At 50.4% G+C, this 26,934-nt stretch overlaps 1 protein-coding gene across 2 annotated transcripts in view; it reads right to left on the reverse strand.

Annotated features, from left to right (window-relative positions):
* The window catches only part of FAM53B (family with sequence similarity 53 member B), a 41,980-nt gene extending 16,184 nt beyond the window's left edge, over positions 1–25,796 (reverse strand). Inside the window, exons 1-3 of one of the 2 annotated variants that reach the window (XM_058028950.1) lie at positions 25,781–25,796; positions 8,856–9,080; positions 5,773–5,824 (exon numbers count right to left, since the gene is read on the reverse strand). In XM_058028950.1, coding sequence (XP_057884933.1) covers positions 5,773–5,824; positions 8,856–8,924 — 121 coding nt within the window. In that variant the 5' untranslated portion in view covers positions 8,925–9,080; positions 25,781–25,796. Of the gene's footprint in view, positions 1–5,772; positions 5,825–8,855; positions 9,081–14,735; positions 14,833–25,780 lie in introns of those variants that run through there. The other variant, XM_058028949.1, reaches the window with a different exon arrangement.
* Positions 25,797–26,934: the final 1,138 nt, after the last annotated feature.

Below are 26,934 nucleotides of genomic sequence, written 5' to 3' on the forward strand. Positions count from 1 at the left end.
GTTGTGGCCAGTGAGAAGGTGCCCCCAGAGCCTCCTTTTCTCCAGGCTGAGCCCTCTCATCTCCCTCAGCTGTTTTTATCAGACTTGTCCTCCAGACCCTTCCCCATCTTCCCATGGACAGCCATGGTGGAAGAGGAGATTAAGGAGCATGATCTCATTCCCACACACATCCCACTGACAGCAAAAGAATAAAGCAAAGCACCCTCAGGGCTGGGCTGCCCTGCAAAGGACGGGGCTCTTTGCAGATACACCTTCAACACTCAGCAGGAAAACCATGGCAGGACAACCCCGCCAGCTGCTGCAGTGGAAAAAAGTCATCAGCCAACAGCCTCTCCCCTGTGCCTGTTTTTGTCGGTGGCGGCTGCACACAGAGCCCTGCCGTGCTGGAGAACCCTCGCTGCCAAGTTTCACATGATTGTATCTAAACCAGGCAATGTTTTGGGGGCTTTTTGGGTATTTCCACTCAGGCAACTGAAGGATGAATCAAAAGCTGTGCCTAGCCCGCAGCTGCAGGTACCAGCCTGGTAGGGAAGATGCAACGGTGCAGAACACTTCTGACTAAGGTTTCAAGTCAGGAGGTCAGATTTGGGGCCCCTTGCACCACTCTTGGCCGATTTTCCTATTTCTTCCTTCTCCAGCTGCTGCCATAACAGCTCCAGCCACAAACAGCCTGGCTCTGCCCGCAGGAACCGCACGGCATTTCAACTGTTGCTCTCCTCATTTTAATAAACACAATGAAAAGTGAGAAATCTGCTCTAGACAACTCCATCTATGTTTAGATCTTTATTATTTTTCCTCTGTACTGTGCTGCCAGCAGAGACATTTCTTGGGTCAGGTCAGCAGACAAAAGAAACAGAAATAGAAGCCGATTTTTCATGGCAAGCTGCCACGATCCTCTGGCCGGAGACTGTACAAAAGGCCTTGGTGAGGAGGATACGGGACACCTTCCTCTTTCACCCCTGCTTCAGCACAAACAGCTATAAATCTTCCAAACCTGGCAAAGAAAATGGTACAAGCACCACTATCCCCAGCCCCAGCTTGGGGTTATTTGCTTTTCCCCTTGCACAATGTGAGCTGGCACAACCCGGTCCCTCCGAGTCCCCAGCCATCACTGACCAGTCCCAAAATGCCACATAGCCCAGAAAATGGGTTTTCAGTGCAAGAAGGAAGCAGGTTGCCCTGAAAAAAATTGAAAATTGAGTAGGCTAAAGGCCGAGGGTATAATTAAAGAGCTCTGGAAAGCCTTAGTGAGGAAAAGCAGCTGGTTTTCTGCTCAGTTTTTAAAGACTAAAAGTTCCATCCTGCGCACGTTGATAACGATAATTGCACTGGAGACATTAATTCTGCTGCAGTTAAACATGTATTAATTTTCTTTAAACTACAAACCTCAGCCTGGTTTACCCTGAGGCAGCAATTTGTTCCAGGATAAAACCCACCATGAGAGCCCTTGGTCTGCAACTGAACTGCCTGGCTGGAAAACTCTCCTTTGCCTGTTGGAGAACAAAGGGACAACCAGAGCACGCTGTAAGTGCAGCCTGAGGGGCTCCTGCCCTGCTTAAACAGGTCCTTCTTGGCTGTTGGTGTCCCTGGATGAAAGAGCATCTTACTTCTGGATTTTGACTCAGAACTGCAAAGATAAACATTGATATCTCAACAAAACCCAGCTGTTCTCTCACAAAATCTTCCCCACATCAAACAAACCCTCATGGTGCTCATGGACTGGAGTCACAGCCCAAAACTGGGGACATGAGTGTTGTTCTCCATCCTTGAGAGCTCTGCACTGCCCCACAGAGAACAGGATCCACCCTCAGAGCACCACAGCCAGCTTTCCAAAGGCTGAGCTCCAGGAGCACCCACAGACACATCAGGCAATTCAGTGATGGTCCTGGGCTTTTCAAATGACTGCTGTGCCCCTCTGGTGACACAGAGTAAATTTTACTGGCCACCCATAACCACAGAGAAGGGTGTAAAACCAAAATGCTGACACAACTTTAACTACAGCGACACAAATGTGCTGCTATAATATTTTTACAGTTCCTTTTTATACATAATGCATGATCCTTCTGCTCAAGTTTCCTCTACGTTCTTTTCCCATGAAATAATTTACATTAATACATAATTTATTATGGCAACTTTTAAAGCAATTAGAGGTTTCAATCAATTTTTCTTATCCTTTTTGGCAGATAGATTCTGTTTGGAACCTAACCCAAACATTTGTCTGGGCACAGGTGCACATCCAATTCCCTTTTTTTCCATGTTGTTCAAGCGGAATTTTGGTCTCACAGTTCCTGTGCACAGGGGAAAAGGGAGCCTGCATTTTCCACTGCCCCCTGTTTATGTTCAGGAGATAATTTCTAAGTGTGGGACACATTTAATGGTTGTAATTAGCTGATGGCAGTCCCAGGGAGCTTTCCTAGTGCAGAAATAAGATCAAAATATGATGGGCAGAGCTGTGCTTCAACGGGAAATGAAAACAGCAGCCTCAAAATCAGCTCTGGAGATTAAACACACCTGTGGGCTCCTTGTGCCAACAGCCTGCATGGGGGAGGGAAATCCCAACCTTGGCAGTGAAACCTGCCCAGCTATTCAGTGGGGTCCTCTGGAGAGGTGTCCCTGCTCCAGATAAACCTCACCAGAACACCCCCAGCAGCTTTTTCTCTCTGCAGGGTGACTGTGTTTGAATGTGCACCATTGATGGCCTTTCCAAACAATACCCAAAATCCAGAAAGCCCTGGTTCAGAAAGAGGAGGCATGCAAGCCTGGCAGGTGCTTTCAGGATGCATTCAAGGGCCATCACCCCCATGAAGGGGTTCAAGGTTGGACTTGATGATCTTAGAGGCCTTCTCCAACCTTCATGATTCCATGAGCTGGCTTTTCTCCTGGTTTCTTGGCTCTCCTCTGTCACCCAAGGATGGTGAAAAGCCACTTCCAAGAAAGAGCTGTGCAACAGTGAGCCCAAGGCTGCAGCCCTGCCCTGGCATGCTCAGAACAACGATGCTGCCAAACGTGGTGGAGGAGTGATGTGAGAGTGCCAAAGGACAGACAAACTGACCTGAGTGCCCCATCCCTCACCCTGCTCTGCTGCAGCACCCTAGGAGGGCAAACTCCGAGAGCCCTCCAAGGGAAAATGGAAATGATGCTCTTTGAAAAGAGCACTTCCCAGAGTGCAGGATCTGTCCCAGTGGCTCAAAGCCATCCTCCTCCTCCTCCTCCTCCTGCCTTTTACAATCATGGGATGCTGCATGTGCAAGCACCTTGTCACTGCCTCAATAAAAGCCTGCCTGCAGCTTCCCTCAGAGATAATTTCTTGCTTACACAGAAAACAGGAGAACTCAGCTGTCAGCACACACCTACTGAGCTTCTCTCACTGGGTCAGGTTGGACAGGGCTTGGAGCAACCTGGGGCAGTGGAAGGTGTCCCTGCCATGGCCAGAGGTGGAGTGAAATCATCTTTAGTGTCCCTTCCAACTCAAACCATTCTGGGATTCTATCACTTTTGACTTCCTGTACTGGAATTTTTCTGTCTTTGGCTGGATAGCAAAAGGCATGGGCAGGGACACCTTCCACTATCCCAGGTTGTTCCAAGCCCCATCCAACCTGATTTTGAACATTTCCAGGGATGGGGCATCCACAGCTGCTCTGGGCAGCCTGTGCCAGGCCCTCACCACCCTAATGCCACAATTTTTCAATATGCCACCTTTTTCTAGCACAGATATTTTCACTGGGGACCTGCCATGGGGACTGCTGAGGAGGAAAAGGGAAAAAAAGGAGGGAAAAAAAGCAAACCAACAAACTATCCATCAACAGGACAATTCTTATACTACTGGGTGTTTCAAGGACCCATCAAGGAGAAGAGAAAGCAGCAGCTGTTGTATTTATTGTTTTAGGTACTTCACCTTTAATCTTCCTCCAGGCAAAGAGCTATATAGAGATAAAACCCAATCTTTTCAGTAATATTATCATTTCACTGGCAGAAATATTTCTCACAAATCTAAAAGCCAAAAGATTATTTAGGTCACCCTGAGAATGGGACCTAACCATGCATCGTCCAACATATCAAGTCTTTAAGAGTGTTTACTCAATACACTGAGTTTGGTTACAATCTATAACCCATTTTCAGATTCTTGCAGTGTTTGGTACCTTACAAGAGAAGCTCCAGGGTTTGGATGATGGTCTCCCTGGCAGAGGCTGACCTTCCCTCTGCCCTGCTGCCCCATGGCCATAGGGTCCAGAAATAAACTGCCTTTCTGCCCAAAGCTGCCCTCATCCCAAAGGTATCAGAAAGATTATTTTCTAAGATTCTCTTTTGTCTAAAACCCCCCAAAAAATCAGCCAACTTCCCTCCAAACCTCCCACACAGGTAGGACTGTGAGTCTTTGCCTCGTGTTGTCAGTGCTACTAGTCCAAACTTCACTGTGTTTATTTATCTCAGTGCTATCCATCACCAACAGGGACTTGGCCCTTTGGACTAAAATATTCCCCAAGTTTTGCATTTTGATAGCAACTTATTTAAAAAGTCAATCGAGTTTTCATCCTGGATTAGTCTGTGATTTTGGCGTGCATTTGTGGACAAGAACTCTCAGGGAAAATAACTAAAATGAAACCCAAGCCAAGCAATGCCCTGACAGGAGGGAAGGATGGGCTCCTCTTGACTGGGCATGACAGGCCCCACAGCAGGGCAAGCTGAGGTCAAGGAGGTGACATTCAGTTCCCTCAGAAGGAGGATAATTTGGCAGAAGGCTCTGAAAAAGCTCTTAAAGACAGGCTGCTCCTCAATTAGGCAGAGACTCTGTATCTGCTGAAGAGCCTGCCAGTGCCACAGCGCAAGACAAAACCATCTGATTTGGGTTCTTTGTTCCTCACTCATGTTTGAGAGGCAGGGGAGAGGCAAGGGGCTGTCTCTATCCCTTCTTGACTTTGATTTTCATCTCAAAAACCCCACAAATGCTGTCCATCTCCCCAGACTGCCAATGGCTGGAGCTATCAGAGAGCTTGGGGGACATCTCCTGTCAGTGCATGTGCTCTCATTAACACTAATGAGAGCTGTGTCCATGAGCAACAGGGGCAGCCTCTTTGTCTGTGGAGGACTGGCTCTCACAGCAAGGAGCTTGGCTCAAACTTGACCTACAATTTTAATTGGGTTTTGAGGCCTGGCCCAGTGGTTGGCTCCCTGCTAGGAAGGCCAAAGAGAAGAGCACAGCAGCACATCCTCTGGCACTACTATCAGTGTTTCAGCATCATCAGCCAAGGCACCAACCCTCCATCCATTTTGGTGGCTGTTCAGCATAAAAACTGACAGCAAGCTCTGACATAAAAGGTGTCAAACGTATTATATCATGTTTCCTGTCAGCAGCAAAAATGAGACGTTTTCCTTATTGTTTGAGGCCTGTCCAACCACTTTGTGCCGGGTGGTAGAACATCTCAGTGATAATGCTGTCATTTATTGCTTGCATCATGCAAACAGTCAAGAGCCAGAGTCTTGGGCTGGATACTCAAACACAACCTCAGACCCCAAATGTTTATAATCTCAGCTGTAAGAGTAGCTCTAAAAACAAGCAGATGTATCAAAGGGGAGGTGAAAGGAGATAAGCAATTCACACAGCAATGGCAACAGGGCACAAAAAGTACCTCTGGCGAGGAGAGGGGCACAGGTGTGGTGGGGTGGGCTGCAGGGGAGTGGTTTTGGAGGCATCCAAAAGTCAGGACATCTTCCCACCCACCACTGTGAGGAAGCAGGAGCAGAGGAAACACAGAGAGAAGTTCCTGTACTTACCCATCACGCCACAGGAGAACAGGGTAGGTCCTTGACTCATCTTTGGAGTGTGCTGCAAACAACCAGAAAAACTGTTCACTGCTCACAGACCCAACCTGGGCACCAAACACCATCCTACAGCCTGGGCAAGGCCTTCCATGGCCCTGTTCCAGCAGGGACCAGGGCACAGACACAGCCACCTTTCCTCAAGGAAATCAACTTTAATGAAACTCTGTGCAGAGACCTTTTCAAGGCCTCAGCTTGCAGATCAAGGGTCCTGCAGCCAGCCCTTACCTCAGGGAAGAGCTGCAGTGAGGTCCCAAAACTCTGGAGAAACTAAAATGGGAGCTGCAATTCAGTGGGAATCCTAGACTGGGCAAGAAAGGAGCAAAGTGGTATCTTGAGCCTCATCCAAGCCCATTAAGGTACAAAGCAGCTATTTAGCTTTTTCAAGCCTTTAATGTGTTTCTAAGGCAAGGTATCCTCACCTCAGCACTTCTGGGGAGTCTGCACTCAGATTGTGCTGATTTGCACTAAAAATAGGGGGAAATGCCACTGCATGGGTACAACATAATCCTGGTTGCTTTTCACATTCTTTTTTTCTTTTTCCCCAAGAATTTTCCTCTTGACAGCATAAGAAGCACCATCAGACTTCTAAAAATTCCCAGAGCATGGATGGGTTCACATGTAATAAATCAATATGTTACCCACAGCTGCATGCCATTCCAGCTATGCCTGCAAAAACACACTTTCATACTAATTGTTCTTTTATTATCCCTAAAAATATCCACGTTCTGGCTTCTGAAGTGTCTATCCTGGCAACACCATCCCATCTGACTGGGGCTTTACATCATCTGAGGGAAACACCAGCACAGCCCCCACGTCCATCTGCACTGCCATAATTGTGTTTTATCTGGCATTAGGCCACTGCACTCACACCTTCCCTCCTGATCCACGTTTCACACGTTGCCTGCTCGCATAAATATGGAATCTCACAATGGTTTGGGTTGGAAAGGACTTAAAGACATCCAGTTCCACCTGGAAAGGGACACTTTCCATGTGTCCAGGTTGCTCCAAGCCCCATCCAAGCTGGCCTTGGACACTTTTAGGGACAGAGCAGCCAAAATTTCTCTGTGCCAGAATCTCCAGTGCATCATGAGGACTGGATATATAATAATAATAATAATAATAATAATAATAATAATAATAATAATAATAATAATAATAATGTACTACATGATGCCACCTGAACAATCCAATAAAGGCTCCCACTTCCTATACAGAATGCTGGAAATACTGAGTGTAGAGGGGTAGGGAGGCATGAAACAATACAGGGTGAGGATGTGGAGAAGGTAAATAAGGGTCAGTCACCTCTGGGGCATGTGCCACTCTGCTGGGTGAAGTGAGGATATCTCCATCTGTCAAGCCCCACCTTGTGACCCATCAGCAGAATTAATCAGGAGGCAAAGAGGACAGGCAGCTGTCTCCAAGGAGCAGCCAAAGTGGAGCAGAGATGGAATTGGGACAAGCCCCAGAGAAGGCAGGGGCTGTGCCAGTGCACATCTGTGTGCCAGCCCCAGAGAGCAGGCACTGCCTGCAAGGCAGGAGGGAGAGGAGCCTGACATATGTCCCATATTGAGTGTAATTACCATTTTGTAAGAATTTTCATACCAAATTGGGAGCTGAACCAAAGGAGCCCACTGGCTGTTGGCAGCAGACACTGCCCCAGTGCTCAGACATTGATTTCCTTTGGGTTTCACTTTTTGGCCTTCCCCATGAAGTCAACAGAAAAACTCTTGCTTTCTTCAGTGGATCAGCCTTCTTGTGATTGTCTGCCCCAATTTAACAATCCAGGCAACCCAGCAATTCCCCTTGTGTACCCAGGACTGTCCTGCACTCCTCACCCAGCCCCGGAGCTCGGGAAGCACTGGGCAAACACACGAGGGCAAAGTTTTGTGTTACAGCTCTGCATCTCTACCTCCAGACACCCTGAGCACCCAGCCCTTCTCTGAGGAGTACAAGAAATTACCCTCATCTGCCTCTCTGGAGCCAGCTCCCCTTCACCTGCCCCACACACTGCCCAGGGCACAGCTGGCATTGAAAGTTCAGGCTTCCCCCTTCCCACCCTGAGCAGCAGCCACGGGAGATGCTGCCTTCCCACAGGAGCTAACACTACAGCAAGGGTATTTCTTAATGTATCGATACCCTTCCCAGATTCCACCTTTTAAGGCAGTATTTAAGGCTTGCTCACCTTCTCCTCTGCCTTCCCCTGCCAGGGCAGCCTGCCTTCACCCCAGCACAGTGTGTTCTCTGCCTGGGGAGCCCAGCTGGACACTCTGTCATCCTCAGCAAACTCAGGCATTTCTATTTCTTTAATGTTCAGAATGCCCACTTATGGCTCATCCTGCCAGATGCTTCCTGCACACCCTTATCTGAGACTCTCAGAGCCTTTGGGCCAGTTTCTCCTCAGACCATGCCCATCTCTCCAGGAGAACAGGGGGGCAGATGGCCACAACCAGCCTTGCTCTGATGGCTCTCCATCACCCTGCACCTCCTCGTTTGCTCTGACCCTGCCTCCAGCCCTGTTGCCCCTAATTTTCCCCTACCACAGGTACACTCAGCCCTCACAGCATCCCTCAGTTTGTTTGCCACCTCTCATTTGCTTTATTTGTTGCTGCCTGCTCATTCAGCAGGGTGGATTTGCACCTCTCCAGGCTCCCAGAGAAATTAAGTACCACAGCACTGCCCTTTGCCATCTCCCACTTAATCCTGCTTCCCTCTTGCTCATCCTCCTATTAATGATCAGCATCTGTTCTCTGTCGGTGAAGCAACTTCTCACCTGTGTTATTCACAGCACTGATTTCATTTTTTTTTTTGTGCTGTTTATCCCCTTTGGTGCTTACTGAAATCCACATATGCAAAAGCCACAGCACTCCAATCATTTACTAATCACCTGCTCCTTGGATATTAATGAACCTTTCTAGAAATCAGCACTACAAACCACCTAAAGACCCATCCCTGCAGGAAAGAAAAGCTTTATTACAAAGCTACAGCACAGTTCGTGGCAGTGAAAGAGTTCTGAGCAGAGATTTCACAAAGCTTACCAGCTCAGTCCTGCATGTTACGGAGTCAGCACCTTTGTTTTCCCGAGTTTTGGTTAAGATCATCACCATGGTAGTGCAGTCCTGCCTCCATCAGGGTCCAGGCAAAGGGGGCTGGCAGCTGGGGCTGGCAAAGCTCCTCTGTCAGTCCATGGTCCCCCAGGAGAGGCTGGGCCCTGCCAGCTCCTCGGGGATGTGCAGGGACAGCCTCGGGGTGGGGAAAGCTCCCTGCACAGAGAGAGAGACAGGAACAGCTTGAGGGGGGTGGATGCACTGGGCAAGGGGCAAGCACTGCCCAAAAAACACCCTGATGGTGGCTGCTTGAGGGGTGGGCTTATTTTAGGATCATAAGCGTTGTGGATGTCCCTCTGCTCCCCACCAGCACAGGATGGGGCACTCACAGGAGCTGTTGGGAGCACACAAGGTACACAAGGTCATCCACAGGGACACAAGTATTGCAGCCAAATTAATAAAGTTTCCTCTGAATTCTCCATTTGAACAGGGGACTGGCATCCCCCATACTGAAGATACAAAAGATTGAAAGAAGAGCTCATTAGAGCTCCAGGGTTGATCCCCCAGAAACACTTTGCCCCCAGACCAGCTGGGAGCAGATGTCCAACAGGAAAAGCCTCTCCAGCATCATTATGGCTGTGAAATCCCCTGGATGCACCTATCTCACCAGTCACTCCATGATTCCCAGTCTGTGGAGAGCCCTTTAGGGAGACACACCAGGCAAAGAGTTTCCTGCAAGGGAGGAGGGACAGCTCCTTGCCCTGAAACCCTGAGGGCCACACCATGCCTCTTGATCTCCAACTATTTCTTAGGTAGCTTTAGGAAACTTGGACAACAAGGAGGCTCTTGAAATGAAAACTGCATGCCAGCTCTGACCATGAGCCCTGCTGGCATCCTCCCCAGCAGATTTATTCCCTTGTAAAGCAGACAGATTGCAACTGAAATCTGATTACTGAAATCAGCATTTTCCCCAAATCACTCCCCTAATCCTGTTTCTCTATTTTGCTGCTTTGCTCGTTAATGCAAACAACCAAAGTCACCATTTGCACAATCCAAAGAGCACAAAACACTGATCTGGTACCATCCAGTCAAAGCCAATTGTGATGTTTAAGGATGATAGGTGAAAATATTCCACTAGGTATTAACCCTGATGCTGAACTGATATGGCTGCTCTTCCCAGCTCCTGAATCATTCTGTCCATGTTTACTTGGATTAGAGCTTGCAGTGGTGTTAAGAGTAGCTCATTTAAAGGCCAGCTGGCTGGTAAAGAAAAATCACCTTCTATTATTTTATGAGGACAAAGTTCATCCAGAGTGCAAAGCCAAGATTGGGAATCAATACATTTTCTGAAGATTTACTGTTCTCAAGGGTGCCTGGTCCAGTCTCCAGCTTTCTGTGGGCTATCAATGGAATCATAATTTACAGCTTACTGGTAATTTCATCATAAACCTCTGGGCCGCCCAGTGACCAAGTGAAAACTGTCAGATAGAAAAGTAAACATTTCAGAGTGTCAAAATGACACATAATTTGTGAGCAGGGTTGGATGGGATACTGGGAAGGGATTCTTGGCTGTGAGGGTGGGCAGGCCCTGGCACAGGTGCCCAGAGCAGCTGTGGCTGCCCCTGGATCCCTGGAGGTGTCAAGGCCAGGTTGGACAGGGCTGGGAGCACCTGGGACAGTGGCAGGGGGTGGAATGAGATGGTCTTTAAGGTGCATTCTGAACACACTTTGGGTGACTCTGTGATTTTTATCTATGACAACTTCAGCCAGGAGTGCTGGCTGCAGTGACAAATTCTGTGCTGGGAAGACACTGGGGCACCATTGGCACAAAGATCAAACAAGGGTTCAGAGCAGCATGAAAGCAGCCAAGCACCTTCACCAGGTATGATTTCTTCAGGAATAATTGCCCTTCCCTGAGGTGATGGTTAATGCTGCAGCAGCAGACTCGGGTACACACCCAGGCAGGAGCAGCAGCAAGTACAGGCAGAGGCTCCCTGCCCTGGCCAGCATGCAGCACACACCATCACACCTCCCTGCAATTAACACAGCCCTAATGACAGGCAACACAGCAAAGTGCTGCCAAGCTGGCAGCCACCACCACCCTCAACATTGGGGCTGAGGCACTGCAGGTATCAGTAACTTCAACCCCTGCTTGGCTGGGTTCTGGAGCCATCCCCATGGAGAAACTGCAGTAAAAAGGGAAACTTTCCAGTGAAATGTGATCTCTGGCTCCCCATCCTGCCTCCCAGGGCTCCTGACGCACGGCCCTGCCCTGTCACATCCTCTCCATGCAAACAAGTGCCATGGGACACAAACTGCAGGGCCAGGATGGACCCTATTGATGCTGAGGAGGAAACCACTGGGTATTTATAGACTGCATGCTTTCACACACACACACACACACACACATGGTAATAAAAAGATGCTCTGCAGGGACCATTAATTACTTTAAGAAATGTATTTCCTCATTTGCAATCAGATAAAGGAACTATCTTCATCATGATGTCAAGGTTAAGTTTAGACTCGAGCCACGGCCATTGGGATTGACAAAATCTCCTGAGCTTTATGAAAAGTCCCCAAGAAACTCTAGGGCACAGAAATTCCCAAATTTCAGCAAACCCTGCTTTCTACATGGTTCCAAACACAGACCAAGCAGAAGCTTCATGTGATCTTTGCAGTGGCAGAGGTGGGAAGAGGTTTCTCTCAGAGCTGCTTTCTACACAGCATCACACCTATGGAGTGTTTGGCTTAGAAAAAAATTAAGTGAAATGGTCCAACTCTCATCCACAGGCTTGAAAGATAAATTCTGAGGAACAAACATGCTCCTTACAAGGCACAAGCACAGCCTTAGAGCTGCTCATGGGGGATAAGCAGCCCTTCCCTGCAGGGGGGTCTCACACATGACTGGTGACACAGCAGGCTCCAAGCACCACTCACAGCCATGCCCTGCTCACCTGCTACACTGAACTGCATGGAAAACACCTCAGGATTCAGCAAACTGTCTGCCAGATGCTCTGCCACAGCTGGAGGGAGCCTGAGCAGTGACCAGTGCCACATCCCCATGCAAATGATGAAAAACTTCCCCACAGGAAGGGTTACCAAGGCTGGAGTGCCCATCCCTGGGGGGATTTAAAAGCCCTGGGGAGGTGGCACTTGGGGACATGGGTTAGTGGTGGCCTTGCCTGTGCTGGGGAAACAGCTGGGCTCCATGATCTCAGAGGTGTTTTCCAGCCCTACCAACTCCATGATCTCAGAAGTGTTTTCCAGCCCTACCAACTCCACGATTCCACGGTCTGACCCCCAGAATGCTCCTTTTAGAGACTGAGGATCAGCACCACACAGATTTCCACTTGCTGGTGGGATCACCACCCCTCTGCACGGAACACATTCAACCCCTGTCCAGCTCAATAATCCATCTCCAGCCACACACACTGACATAAAACCTGTTTACAGTGGAAAGGGCACAGGGAACAAGGAGCTGGAGCTGTGGTTTGCATACTGATACACCTCACAAGCAGAACAGTGAGAATTCTCTCAGAATATAAATCACCTGCCCCTGCTGAATTTTTAATGCTGATCAAAGTGAGGAAGCCATGACCCAAGCAGGACCCCACTCCCCAGCCCTGTCCCAGCACCATTCCCTGTGCTGTGCTGGGAGAAAAGGGCTGAGCAAGGAGCCACTGGGATTTCTGGAATTTATTCAATGCAGGTTAGACCCACATGTCTGAAGAACCAAAGCTAATCCTGTTGGATTTTCTGCTCTTTTCTGACCCTGAGATGGGGCAACTGAGAGGTGTTTTAAAAAAATTTATTCCTATTTCAGTCTCATGAGAAGGGTGAGACAATACAGATGTTATAATTCATGCCATCACAATCAGAAGCTATTTTCTAATTACAATACACTATAAATGTACTCCTACTACAACTAACTGTAAATCCTACTACAATACAATTTTTATAATTCTATTTCTCTAAAGTATCTAAATCCTACTGCAATACATCTTTTATAGTTCTATTTCTCTAAAGTATATAATATTACCCACAAAGCCATCCTTTGAAACTTGTTTTTAGTTCAATTTTTCTCTTAATGTCTGTCCTATTCTATAGTATCTCTAAGTCAACATTTCTTATCTCAAAGTTTACATACAAATATACACTGTGTCAAATTTGTGTTGAATTTTTTAAATTTTCTACAAATCTATTTCTACATAATCACTCTGGGCCAAACTCTGAGCACGATTCCAGGGCTCCAGCACCATCCCACCCTCACCAGTGACACAGAAATTCCCTTCTCTATGCACACCTTGATTTCTCTGTGCAGTCAGACCAGACTGGTCATCCCCTCCCAAACCCTACAGGAGGCTACAAAGGATTTGGGGGAAAGCCAAAACTGGCGACTGGAATTTAAAATTGTGGGGCTTAAGGCTTTCTGCAAGCATAACGTGGCAATATTCACCCAAAATAAAAATCATGCCTCTCTCCCCATCCTTCCATTTCTTACAAGTGATTTGGGCTACACGGAATCATCTCCTCATGGCACAGCCTGTCTCACCCTCAGGGCTTTGGACAATGCCAAGGAGTACATCTTTAATTTCTTGATTTATTGTGTTACGAATTTGGAAAAAATCCATGAAGTCTATCATTTGCATGTAGCTCAGTCAGGGTTTATTTCCTCACTCAGGCAATAATTTGTCTTCTGCAACAGGGCTGTGCAGACCCTTGGAGGACCTCACCTCACACACTGCTCCCCCTTTGCTGTTGCATGCAGGCAAGTCCTTTACTTGCTAATTAAAGCCTGCCAGCTTTAATTAGCAAGTAATTCTATAATCAGCTATAATAATAATTCAATAATCAGCTTCACACAAGAACACAGGCTCTCACCTGCACAGCCCAGAGCTCACCTGTCCTGCCAGGGCATCCTGGATGGAGCCTGGATGGATAAAATCTTTAAGACTGCAGAACCCTCATGTGAAGCCCAACAAAATGATCACTTAGGACCTTCCAAAAATTGACATTTTCTCCCTAAACTACAGCCACGCTAGGAAATCCATAGCCAGAAGGAGCTCAAGGTCTCCCAGGACAGCACCCATCCCATGGGGCCACGTTAGCAACCAAAACTGCCACGTGCAGCCACCACAGATGGAGCCTGAGATAACCCTCACTACCAGGAACCACAGCCACACCAGGGTCCTGCCCACAGCCATAAAGGAATGAACAAGCAAACAAAACTCTGCTATTTCACCCCATCCCCTGCTCCACGTGCATGGCACTGCCTCAGCCCAACACCAAAGTCACACAAGGCAGAGGGTCCCCTATTACTGCGCCTGAGTGGGCGCTGGTGGTGATAGAGAGATGGTGAATTTTGTTTTTTGAATTAGAAGGTTTGATTTATTAAGATATTATATATAATACATTATTATTATATTAATAGAATATAGAGAGAGGTTTGCAGAGCAGTTAGGCTAGGCTAAGAACAGATAGAAAGAATTTACAACAAAGTTGTGTTTAAGGATTTAATTTTTTAGTTTGTATTGGTGATTGGCTTTTAATTATAAACATAGGAAATGAGTTAATTAAGGCGTTTTTGTTGTATTTTATAGCATTTGATAATAATTGTTTACTTTGTCTTCTGGAGCTTTTGGCTTCCCGAAGACACAGAAATCCGAAAGAAAGGGTTTCTGTGGAGAAATGTTTGCGACAGTCCCCTGCACTCCAAGCCCCAAACCACTCATCCAAACACCCCCAAATCTCCAGGGAGAGCCTCAAATCCGAGCTCATGCCCAGATCCACGCGCTTGGGTTGAGCCTCAACTGCAGGCAAGCACTCACAAGAAAAGGAATAAGGAATTAAGGAAAATTCCACAGCAGCTACCTGGGTAAAAGGTTTATTGCCCCCGTGCTCTTAGGGAACAGGAGTGGCAGGGGAGGGAGTCCTGGGCACAGCAGCAGCAGAAGGGCTGAAAGGACAGGGCAGGGGCAGAGGAGCTTTGTCTCAACATCTTTAGCTCGAAGGAAATGGTGCTGGCAGTGACTGTGCCTTTTCCTCCCTGGCAACTGAAAAGGAAAAGAAGAAAGCAAAATTAGTCATTGCAAAACAGCCAGCAGCAAGAGAGGGGTGCAAGCCAGGAGCCCTGGGAAGCAGCAGGACAGGGAATGGCTTCAAACTGAAAGAGAGTAGGCTTGGATTAGATATTCGGAAAAATTCCTCCCTGTGAGGGTGGTGAGGGTCCAGCACAGGGTGCCCAGAGAAGTGGTGGCTGCTCCATCCCTGGAAGTGTGGGCCATGCAGACAGAGCCTACAGCTGATTCCAGTCCCAATGACCACAGAAATTACACATTTTCTTTGAGCAATTTTTGCCTATTCCACTCATTATTCCACTGCTACCTTTGAGCCCTATTTCCATGGAAGAATTGTCCCTGGGAGGGCTGTCCCTGGAGAAGAGCAGCTGAAGCAGCAGCAGCAGCAGTCCAGCCTGCTGGTCCATCTCACCTTTCTGTGGGTTTCCCCCGCCGCCCCAGTTGTGAGATTTATTACAAGAATTTGCAGTGGTCTGTGAGACACTGTGAGTGTTGGCCACGCTCCCAAAAGCTGAGGAATTGCTGAATTGAGAATTGCTTTGGCTGCTTCATCTCAACAAGTAGGGATGCTGAACAAGGCAGCACGGTCTGGGTTTACTTTTAATTACTGCTCAGAGCATGCTGCTCTAGTAAACAGACACAAAAACCCAATTCTTGTTCCTTCCTTATATTCTTTTCCAATATACAGCCTGAGATGTCAGAGCTGAAGCCAGCCCCACCACACTGCTGTTAGTGACTCACCTCTCAAGCACAAACAACTTCAAACAGCTCATGAACCCCTCAGAGTACCTGTATCAAACTACCTCCATCTGCTTACAGACACATATTAATGCTCTCAGGGTTAGAACCACTGAATGGTTTGGCTTGGAAGGGACCCTAAATCTCATTCCAAAGCCCAGCCATGGACAGGGACAATTTCCATGTGTCCAGGATGCTCCAAGCCCTGTCCAACCTGGCCTTGGGCACTGCCAGGGATCCAGGGGCAGCCACAGCTGCTCTGGGCACCCTGTGCCAGACCCTGCTCACCCTCAGGTAGGGGGATTTTCAGATTTGCTGGCTCCAGAGCTCTCAGGGTCCCTGTGAGAAGCAAATCCTGGAGATGCAAAGCGAGTTCAGAGCTGCAGCACTGACTGTAACACTGCTGCTCATCAGTGACCACTGAAAACCCACCCAGCTGAGGCAGGAGCACGATCTGGGACATCTCACTGAGTAATTGGGGAGCACTTGCCAAGACCCACAACACCACCACCGCTGTCAGAGCCAATTTGGATGCTGCTTGTAAGTCAGATTTCTCCTTTCTGCAAGGCTGAGATGGCAAACAGGGAGAGGCTGGCAGCCCTTGTGGACAGGCCTGGATCTAAAGCAGGAGAACCCTGGATGTATGGATCACCTGCCAGACTCCACGTTATCTTCTACCACCTCCCCTTCACGCATAAATCCTTTAACACTGCAGAACCCTCATGTGAAGCCAAACAAAATGATCACTTAGAACCATCCAAAAATTGAAATTTTCTCCCTGAACTCAGCAGGCAGAATGAAAAGAATTTCAGTGGATGGTGTCTGTGCCCACACAGGGTCACACACGTGCCTGCTGTCACCCGCACACCCCACACTGTTTGCATTGGACCAAAGTACTTTGGCTCTTGGGCAGGCTCTGGGGGTTCATTCCTCAGCTGAGAAATGGCTTTCAAAGAGCTCCTGAAAGACAAACCTGGAGCCTTTATTAATCCTCCTAGCAACTTAAAGGCACTTTCCCTGCTGTTTGTCCACCCGTTGCCACCAACACCAAGGGCAGGGACAGTGCAGGGAGGGAAGGAGCCCTCCGGGGCCAGGAAACCTTTGCCCACACTGCCACTTCCATGTCCCCATAAATTTCCAAGCCCTGCACCTTCCATAAATCTCTTTAGGGCAGGAGCAGCCAAACATCTGTGGGTTGTCTGAACGAGGGGGAATTTGGCAGACTGAGGAGCAAACTCGCCTCGCCCCGCAGCCTTCGCAGCCTTGTTTTCCTTGGGTTCATTAAATACACAACAATCTGCTACCAGAAGATGCTTCCTACGTGCAGGGGCTGCCAAGGAGCTGGGTTTGATGGCTCTGGTGGAGATGGGGGAATGTGTGATGAGCACAGTTCTTGGTGCAGCAGGGCAAGGAGAGGACGGGCTGAACCCACCCTGCCTCCCCCAGCGACCGCCCGCCACGTGGCAAAGGTGATCTCTGGTGTCAGAGCCATCCTGCAGCTGATTTTGGGTAAATTCAAGGGGGACAGAGCAGAAAGAGTGTGGGACAAGCAGGAGATGCCAGCCAGGGATGTCATCCTGCAGCATCATCCCAACTGGGCTGCATGCAGATGGAGGCACCAGGCTCTGCCAGGCTGAGCGGAGCCCTGGGCAAGGGGCACCCCTGATCCTGAGGAAACTGGGGGTTCCCACTGCTGCTGGGCCCAGGCATGCAGGGAAGGCTCTGCCAACACCAGGCACAGGCAGACTGGGCTGCTGCTATGATGGGGAGCAGCACTGGAGGCTCTGCCTGCCCTCAAAGGAAGTCTTTGGCTACGAGGGAGAAGTCAAAGCAAACACCCACTCACGGTGTTTACCTGCCTAAATCAAAGCCAAAGCAGCTCTGAAACGTGCCCAACAGCATTTCCACAGAGTCATTCATGGAGAGCTTGGACTTGGCTTTTAGCTGGTGTTTTTAATATCCAGGGAGACGCTCGCGAGGCTGGGATAACACGGAATCTGTTGCTGTAACACGCTCAGGGCTCCTGAGAGGTGTCAGCAGCACGTAGAGCCCAAACCTTCTGCAGGTTTGGCTCCATCAGGGGTCCCTGAGGGCCAGCACTGAGATGCTTCCCATGGGGAACAGCTCCAGCAAGCCTGAGGTACCAACCTGGCTGCTCCAAGCCCTGTCCAACCCGGCCTTGGGCACTTCCAGGGATCCAGGGGCAGCCACAGCTGCTCTGGGCTTTAATGTTTTTCTGAGTTAACAGAGAGTCTACAAACCCAAAAATGGATGTTTCCAATGCTTTCTGTATCTTTATAATTACAATGGCTCTTCAGCTTTGGCACACAAGGTGCCCACCAGGGGACTGCCCAGCCAGAGAAGTAATGCCCACAGAGGATTCCCACAGAGCAGGGCAGGATGAGCTGCACTGCAGCTTAGCAGCCATAAAAGCCCAGATTCTGCAGCCCATTTTGGAGGTGAGGAAAATTTTTTAAAAGTAATGGAAATGCAAACAGCCCCTGGTTTTGTTTGGGCTGGCAGCAACACAGTTCTGTCCTTCACTCCTCGAGCTCAGTTATGACACCGTGAATAGGCAGCAATAAAGGGGGGAAAGAAAGTAAAAATCTGCTTTTTCCACCCTATCTCTGGATAGTCTCCAAGTATCCCTCTTTCTCTCACACCATGGGTGAAAATCAGGAGAGAAACAGATTCCCTTGTGCCCCAGAAAGGGGAAGCCCAAAGGACAGATGGGCTGGCCCCAGCACCAGCGTGGTGTGAAGCACAAAGGCCACTCCTGAAACAGCATCCCGAGGAGAACTGACCTAAATGCTGCATCCCACCCCTGCTCCAAAGCTGCCAGGAAGGGAACCAAGCCAGGTATTCTGTCAGTGCACAAACATGAATGATTGCCCAGGACAAATAGGGCAGCAAAAATGTCCACCTTCATCACATGGGAAAAACATGTATCAACTTGCAACCCTAATGAGCGAAGGGATTAATGAATCCTGGAATTTGTAAATCATTATGAAGTGCCTAAAATAAGGCCAGCTCCTTAAATGAACGAGACTGCTAGTTAAACAGCAGGTTGTGTTAGAAAACAAGATACAGGGGATTTTGTGGATGTTAAGGACAATAAGAAGTCTCGCTGACAAAAACAGAAAGAATGGTGGAATCATTAAAGGAAGAAATAGACAATATAAACATTACTGTCCTGAGCAGAAAGGAAAACAACACAGTCACATTTGTCAGGAGTAACCTGGGATGATATTAAACAGCAGGCACTAAATATAGATCCTCCTTAAACAACAGCTCCAAATAAATTTACACCTTCAGCTTTGTAAGATCATGCCAAAAAGCCCTCTGAGCCTTCAGCAGGGATGGTCCCTGAGCACAGCACAACCAGCCTGGTAAATGTGGGGAGTGAGACCTCAGGCACAGCAAGGCTCTGGTTTCAGTGCAAGGTCAGGGAGTCAGGAATCACAATTACAGCACCAAGCAAAGAGCTCTCCCCTCACCTGGAGCCTTTGTGCAGGTGAAAGGGAGCACTGGTATAAAACAGCTCATTAAAGTGCACAGGAGTTGGTGGCAGCACTGATAACCCCTGACTGGCACATCCCAAACAGAGCTGCAGGTCACTGGTGGCACTGGCTGCAGCACAAACTGCACTGCCACCCTACGCCATGCAATGTTTCTGGCAGTAATTGGGAAGGAAACAGGAAAACCAGTGCTCTGCAAGTGATGAGACCAGCAAAGTGCTAAATACAGAGAACAGCATGGTTGCACAGAACAGAGAGGAGCAACCAGCACAGTTGATGACAGAGATGTTAAGATGTTAAGATACCTCCCAAAAAACTAAATTGCTTAAGAGCCACTCACCCCAAAGGCAGGAGCAGGAGCCCAGGCCCCTGCATGGTGCAGCAGGTTCCCCAGGCATGCAGGGATATGTCCATGGACAAATTTGGGGTCTCCAGGAGGAGAAGCCTCTGTGCTCTGCTCTCCATGGAGCCTCCCCCCAACTCTCACCCAGGCCTGGGGGGACTCCAGGGGTAACTGGTGGCCTCAAGGCTCAGGCACATCACGAGACAGGGGGAACAGGGAGTGGTAACTGCTGAGGGGGACCTGGCTGCCCCAGAGAGGGCAGGAGGAGCTGAGCAGGTCCCTCAGCCCAGCAGTGGGACACCTCCCAGAGCAGCAGGAAGATGGAGCCAGGCAGATCCAGAGCAAGGGCAAAGTGCAATTCTTTCCTGAGCAGCACAGCCAATAATCATTGCAATAAACTGCAGCATCACAAATGGCTGCATGGGGATCTCAGCCAGTGCTACAGCTTTGTCTCTGCACTGGGGGCCTGCCTGAAAAACACTGAATCACAGAATCATTAAGTTGGAAAGACACTTAAGATCACTGAGTCCGTGCTGTAGCAAACTTAACTCAGAAAATTACTAGAAATGGTGATCCACAGAGCAGCCCCACGTCCCAGGGTGGGGTGTGCAGGGGTCAGGGGGGGTGGGCTGACACAGCAGCTCCTCCTCAGGCTGCCCTGGCTCCAACCTTTCAGGTGTATCATGGGCTTCACAAGGCAGGCACAGGGAGGGCATGGGCAGCACAGCCCACCACTCTGCAGGGATGGAACTTTTATTTAAATTAAGTTTCAAATATTTACATCTGAAACCACCACAGGAAAAATAATTTCTACCAACAACACAAACCACGCACAACCGAAAATGTGGGTGAGAGTTTCTAAATGAAACATTTCCATTTTGGCAATGTACATCTTCATTCAGGATGCTCTCACTCTGAGAAGTACCATCCATTGCACTGCATCTCATTTATAGAACAACTGACAATCCAATAATCACAGAATGGCCTGGACTGGAAGGGACCTGAAAGAGCATCTCATTCTAACCCCTGCCATGGCCAGGGACAAATTCCACCATCCCAGGGTGCCCCAAGCCCTGTCCAGCCTGGCCTTGGGCACTTCCAGAGATCCAGGGGCAGCCACAGCTTCTCTAGGCTTTACTGTTTTTCTGAGCTAACAGAGAGTCTACAAACCCAAAAATGGATATTTCCAATGCTTTCTGTATCTTTATAATTATAGTGGCTCTTCAGCTTTGGCACACAATTGTAGCTTTTGGCACCTAGTTCATAATATTAAAGCTTGTCCTTTCGAAAATATTATACAATATTCATTTGTACCAGCTGGGACAGAAAAAAACCCAAAGCACTTGGTAACTGGGATAATAATATATACACTTGAAGTAATTTCATAGCATTGACAACTACTGCCCAGCACACCACAAGGCTGCTCTCAGTAAGGTTAAGGCAGTCACAGAAAATCACAATTATTGTGAATTTCTCATATCACTTGCAATGAGAAATGGCCATCTCCACCTGGCCTAGCTGTGCTGCCAGGCTGTCCTAAGCAGAGAAGACCAGTTTTCTGTATTAATTCATTTTCCTTATAATTAACACTTCTCACTGGTGCAGAACAGTGATGTTGGCACTTTCACAACGGGGGCAGACGAGCACGAAGCTTGTGTGGGGTCACTGCAAGAGTAAGGACATAAAAAGGTACCTTAAAGGCAAGTAAGTAACACACTTTAACTCATGCCCTTGGCTTTAGGAGCAGGATGAGGGGTGAGTCTGTGGACCCCCTGGCCCAGAGCAGTCGCTGAGAGCAAATCCAGTCGCTGATACACCTGGGCAGCCGCATCCTCCTGCACCACCATTCCCCAGCCATCCAAGGAACCCCTGCTCCTTCTGTCAGGGGCTGCTTCTGAGCAGAGAGAGGGAGAGCAGCTTTTCCAGCTGCTGGATCCGAGCTTGCCAGATCCCATTTTTTACAAACCCTAGGAGAGGTAAGGATTTGTGAGCACAAAAGTCAAACTCCTCTTTCAGCACGGCCCCGTACCTACCGCACAGGCAGCCCCCAGCCCTGGCTGCTGAAAGCAAAAGCCATGGCCAGCAGCCACAAATCCAGGGAATGATGTGGCCCAGGGGATGCCTCAAATGGACTACAGAGGAGTGACACCAATGATGCTGCTATATTTAATCCTCTAAAAGCAAAAACCATGACCAAGTCTCCCTTGGGCACACTTTTAGGGGGGAGGTACAGAAACTCAACGCACCAGAACAGATTTTTTACACTCACTCAACCAGTTCTTAAAATATTACTGAAATGAAGTGATTACTGAGCCAAACTGGTCTGGCACTTCCCACCCATCCATGCAGGGACCCACAGCAAGCAGGGCTGGGAGCAGCCACAGGGTTTGGCGCTGCTCCTCCAGGTCAGTCTAGGGCAGTTCACTCCTCCCTGCACTTCAAAGAAACTTCTCAGATACCAAATCTTATTTATCTTACACAAGTCAGATGCATAAGATGCAATATCACACATATCCAATGCCACCAGCTACAAAACTCATGGATAAGCCACCTGAAGCCAGCAGAAATTCTGGCTGGAATTTCCCCACACTTGTTAAATTTCAATCCCCAGCTCACCTGTTGATGAGTAAAGACCCCACAGCCTGTACTGAGATGCACCATCCCAGCAGATTTCAGAAACAGGCTCTTGCTTGGGAATTTTTGTCTCCCTAAAGGCAGCCAGCTCAGAAAAGTTTGGAAAAACAAACCAGCCATGGATCTGCTTCCCGTGGCAGAGCCACGTTCTGCATCGCTGCTCTGCAGGAACAGCTGGGCCACGGGCAGCCAGGCTGCAGCTGCAGGCACACAGGGTGACCTTGGAGAAATCCTCTTTCACAACCACAACACGGCCACTGCTCGTGGGGAGACCTGTGGGCAGCACCGGAGCTCCAGGGCTCAGGTCTGCCCAGTTCCAAGGAATTCTCAGAAGGTCTCAGCCCTGCAGAAGGTGGCGGCACTCACCCCATGCCATGCTGGGGATCAGGACAGGAGCTCCCCTGGGGGAGCAGCCACAGGCTTCATTCTGGGCAGGCTGGCAGGCACAGAGGAGCAGCACGGTGGAAAATTCCCTCCTCTTGGCCCTCTGAGTTTATATTTAGCTCTCTGAGGAGCAGGCTGTTGTTTTGGTGGTGTTTTTGCCCAGCCCTGCAGGGACCCCTGCAAAGGGAGCTGTGGCTGCCCCCACACGCGAGACCCACGGCACTCACAGCCCTCTGCTGCTCGGCAGACCTGCTTTGGTTTGTTCTAGCTCTGTTTCCCCGAGTCAGCAGGCTTGCTTCCTCTTCCTCCTCCTCCCGTTTTGGGAGAGAAAGCAGCAGAAAACGTCAGCCAAGGAGAGAGTTTGCATGAGGAGCTGCAGAGGAGCAACACCCCAGCTCCTCTGCTGCCCTGGTCCCCCATGGCCACGGGAATAAAACTTGTATTTCTGGAGGGATTTTCACTCCAGCAGAGTTTTGGTGAGTGCAGATCTGCCACAGAGGCTCTGCCTGCCCCGTGCCTCCCCGGGGATGTGGGAAGGAGACTGGACCCAGCTCTCCAAACAGCTCTGAGCATCTCTGGCACCTCGCCCTGCCCCAGCCCCTTGGTGCAAAGTCTGCCCTGCCACAGATTAATGTTCATTAAGGACAATTTCCCAGCAACATCCTTTGACAGGCCACGTGACATGGGAGGGGGAAGGGAACAAAACCAAAACCACCCTTTCAGCTTGGGGTGTCCTCTTTTCCATCCGAGATTTTACAAGGCAAGTGCAAACCACCTCCATCCTGGCAAATAAAAGTTCTATGCAACATTATAAGAAAGAAAGAAAAAAGGAGGAAGCGTCTCGGACCACACGGCTGCCATTTGAGAAATCAGAAATTTACCAGCAATAATAAACAGACAAGTGGGATAAAGCTCATTCCCCTCCCCACCCCTCAGGACACAGCCCATGGTGTCAGATCTGCACACAAATACAGGTGTTTTGGCAAAAAGTTGTGTATCTTGTTCTGCCTATACTTTTGCTGAGAGTGAAGCAATCCTTTGCTACTACTAGAAAAAAAAATATTGCATATAATTAACCAATGCAGATTTGGGAATTTTTATTGGTATATGTTTGCCTATTTGCATGTGTGCATATTTATACACCTGTATTTATTTATGCAGGTATCCATAGCTGAAAATTAACCTAGATTGGTGCTGGCTCTGTCCCACAGTCTGCCTGATCTGCATATACAAAAACCTGGATCTCACTCGCACAAATCAATTACCCACCGAACCGATCTGCACAGATTGTCTATGCAAAGTTTTGCATTTACAGCAAAAGGCCATCTGCTTTCTATAACCACTGTGCTTCCTGGACACCTCGGCCCTGTGCAGAGCTGGAAGTCACAGAAGTTTCCCCTCCCTCTCTCCTCTGGGTGGAAGCTGGGAGTGAGAAATCCGGAGCCAGGGATGCAGCAGCAAACCCAGCACGCGTGGCCGTGCTCCACGTGGCTGTGCTGGGCACGGTGGGGAAGAGCAGAGAAGGAAGCAATTCCAGGGCAGGTTGTTTTGGCTGGGTTTCCCCCTCACTTTTGGAAGCGGTGTTTCTCCTGATAAAAATGATAAATGCCTCCAGCCCTGATCCTGCCCCCCTGAGCAGGGCCGTGCCAGAGCTGGTGTGACACACCCACCACCACAAGCATCCTCAGGCTCCACAGGATCCCAAAAATGAAGAAATAAATCAGAAGCTCACTTCAAACCTGCACGAGCCACGAGAGGTACAGACAGAGCAAACCGCTCTGAAATTCAGGTTTTTTACTATCGTTCTAATTAATCTGTTTCATGACCCACCCCAAATATTTTCTCTAGAAACATTATCTGCACTGTTTTGGGGTTTCTTTATTTCTTTTTCCAGCCCTCAGCCCTTTTTCCAGCCCTGGTAAATGTTTCTGCCCACGATAGAGGCAGGCCAAGGGAATCTGTGCTTTGTGATGGCAGCAGCAGCTCCTGTGCTCAGAAATACCCAGCTCTGGGCAGAGATGCTCGCAGCCCTCCGTGTTTTTACTGGATTATCACAAAACCCTGCTACCTCTGCAATTTGCAAGTAGTTTTTTAATCTGTCAAAACAGACTTTTAGTATTGCTCGAGGATTCAAAAGGAAAATATGCACATCTGGTTTCAATCGCCAGCCGAAGTTTTGTCTATCAGCCTATTTCATAACAAATTACGCTCACTTTTCACTCCAGAGGATTTCCTAAGGAGGGGATGAGCTGCCAAGGTACACCAGCGTCTGTGGAGACCGCACGGCACCGAGAGGCAGCGGCGCAACTCAGTGACAGGCACCGCGCTGTTACAAACCCTCTCCGCGTCAAGGAAATTTAAATTATCGAGGAAAAGCCCCTTAGCCGTGAAATCTCTGCGTACAGCTGTACGCGAAACCTTCACGTACCTTAGAACCCGATCAACCTGACGTCAGTGAACGGAGAAACAAGACTCACAGGCTTTCCAGGGCAGCCCCCCTATGCCAGGGCGCCGCGCACAGCGAGGCGCTGCCGTGTCCCATCGCGGGGGCTGCAGACCCCCCGGGACCGGCCTGTCCGTCTGTCCGGCTGCCCCGAGCCGCCTCACACGTGCCCGGGGTGAAAGGCGAGGCACGGCACGGTGGGAAGTGTGGCGGGCCCCGGGAGAGCGGGTGCATCTCCGCGGGGATGCTCAGGCGCGGCTCGGCCGAGCCCCCGAACCGGGCAGGGCAGCACCGAGCCCGGCGGGACCGGAGCTCCAGCCCCCCCGGAGCAGCGCTCTCGGCCCGCAGAAAGGAAAGCACGTGTTGATCCTTTCGCAGGAAATCATTCCAGTGGCAAACAGGGCTCGGAGCGGGTGAGGACCGCTGGCTGCCCGCTCCCAAACTCCAGCGAGCCGCCCATCCCCGCACGCCGGGCTCAGCATCCCGCATCCCCGCCGCTCCGGACACGCATCCCACCGCCGCACGCTCCCTCCGGGGCCCGGGCGGCTCCTGCGCCGTGCCCGCGCTCACCCCGGGGCGGGGAGAGCCCCGACGGCACAAAGGCGAACATCCCCAGCCCGTTCCGCGGGGATGCGGCGGCGGCGGCGGGGGTACCACCGTCCTACCCCATCCCCTCCGAGCCGCCCCGTGCCCGGGCAGGGCGCACCGCCGCCCTTTGTCCGCTGCCCCCGGCACCCCCCGGGGCTGCAGGGCCCCGCTGCGCTCCGGGCATCGCTTACCGAGCGCGTCCCGCGGGGGCGGCGGAGCGGCCCGGCCGGGCCGGCTGTGGGCGCCGCTCCCACCGCGCTCCGCTGCCGCCGCCGCCGCCGTGCTGCGGGCGGGGCGGGCGGAGGGAGGGAGCGAGGAGGAGGAGGAGGAGGAGGAGAAGGAGGAGGAGGAGGAGGAGGAGGAAATGTGCTTGTCACTTCCTGAGCGGAGCCAGCGCCGGCAGAGCCCGGCCCGCACCTGCGGAGCGCCCGCCCCGGGGAGCCGCGCACCGGAGCGCTCGCTGCGAGGGGAGGCGGGGGAGACCCTGGGCTGCCGCCCCGAACGGGCGTCCCCGGGTTAAACATCGCCAGGAGGAGCGTGTGTGTATGGGGGAAACCCCAAAGATAATGAAAAAGGGGGATTCGGGCGGCGGTGAGGCGCTGCCCGGCGGGAGCCGCGGGTGGAGCCGGCGGCGGCAGCAGCGCCCGCACTCGGCCCCGCAGCCCGGGATGCTGTGGGCGCGGCTCGCCTGGGGCTCCGCCGCCCGTTCGGAGGCCGAGAGTGACTCCTGGTGGCACGGCCGGCCCGGGGAGGAGCAGCTCAACCGGACGCAGCAGCTGACTGAAGGGCCCCCGCGAGAAGTAGCGCTGAAGTTTTTGGCACATCACCGATGGACACCATGCGCCCCTGCACCCACCAGGGAATAAAAATCCCTCTCCTTAATTTTTCTCACCCTTTCACAGAATCATTGAATGGTTTGGGTTGGAAAAGACCTTTAAAGATCAAGTAGTTCCACATCCCAGCCACGGGCAGGGATGACTTCCACTGTCCCAGGCTGCTCCCAGCCCCAATGTCCAGCCTGGCCTTGGGCACTGCCAGGGATCCAGGGGCAGCCACAGCTGCTCTGGGCACCCTGTGCCAGGGCCTGCCCACCTTCCCAATATCCCATCCAAGCCTGCCTTCTGTCAGTTTGAAGCTGTTCCCCCTTGTCCTGTCAGTCCAGCCCCTTGTCCCAAGCCCCTCTTCAGTTCAGGAAGGAGCCATGAGTCCCCTGCAGTACTAGAGCCACATCTGCTTGGCTTCACGTGGCACTGGCCTTCAGCAGCACAGAGCTCTCAGTGACATTTTCCATGCAGCCAGGCTGCACCACGCACAGCGTGCGGGCTCCTCCCGAGAGCGAGCGTAA

This window comes from Melospiza georgiana, chromosome 8 (genome assembly GCF_028018845.1).
Source record: "Melospiza georgiana isolate bMelGeo1 chromosome 8, bMelGeo1.pri, whole genome shotgun sequence".
Lineage (NCBI taxonomy): Eukaryota > Metazoa > Chordata > Aves > Passeriformes > Passerellidae > Melospiza > Melospiza georgiana.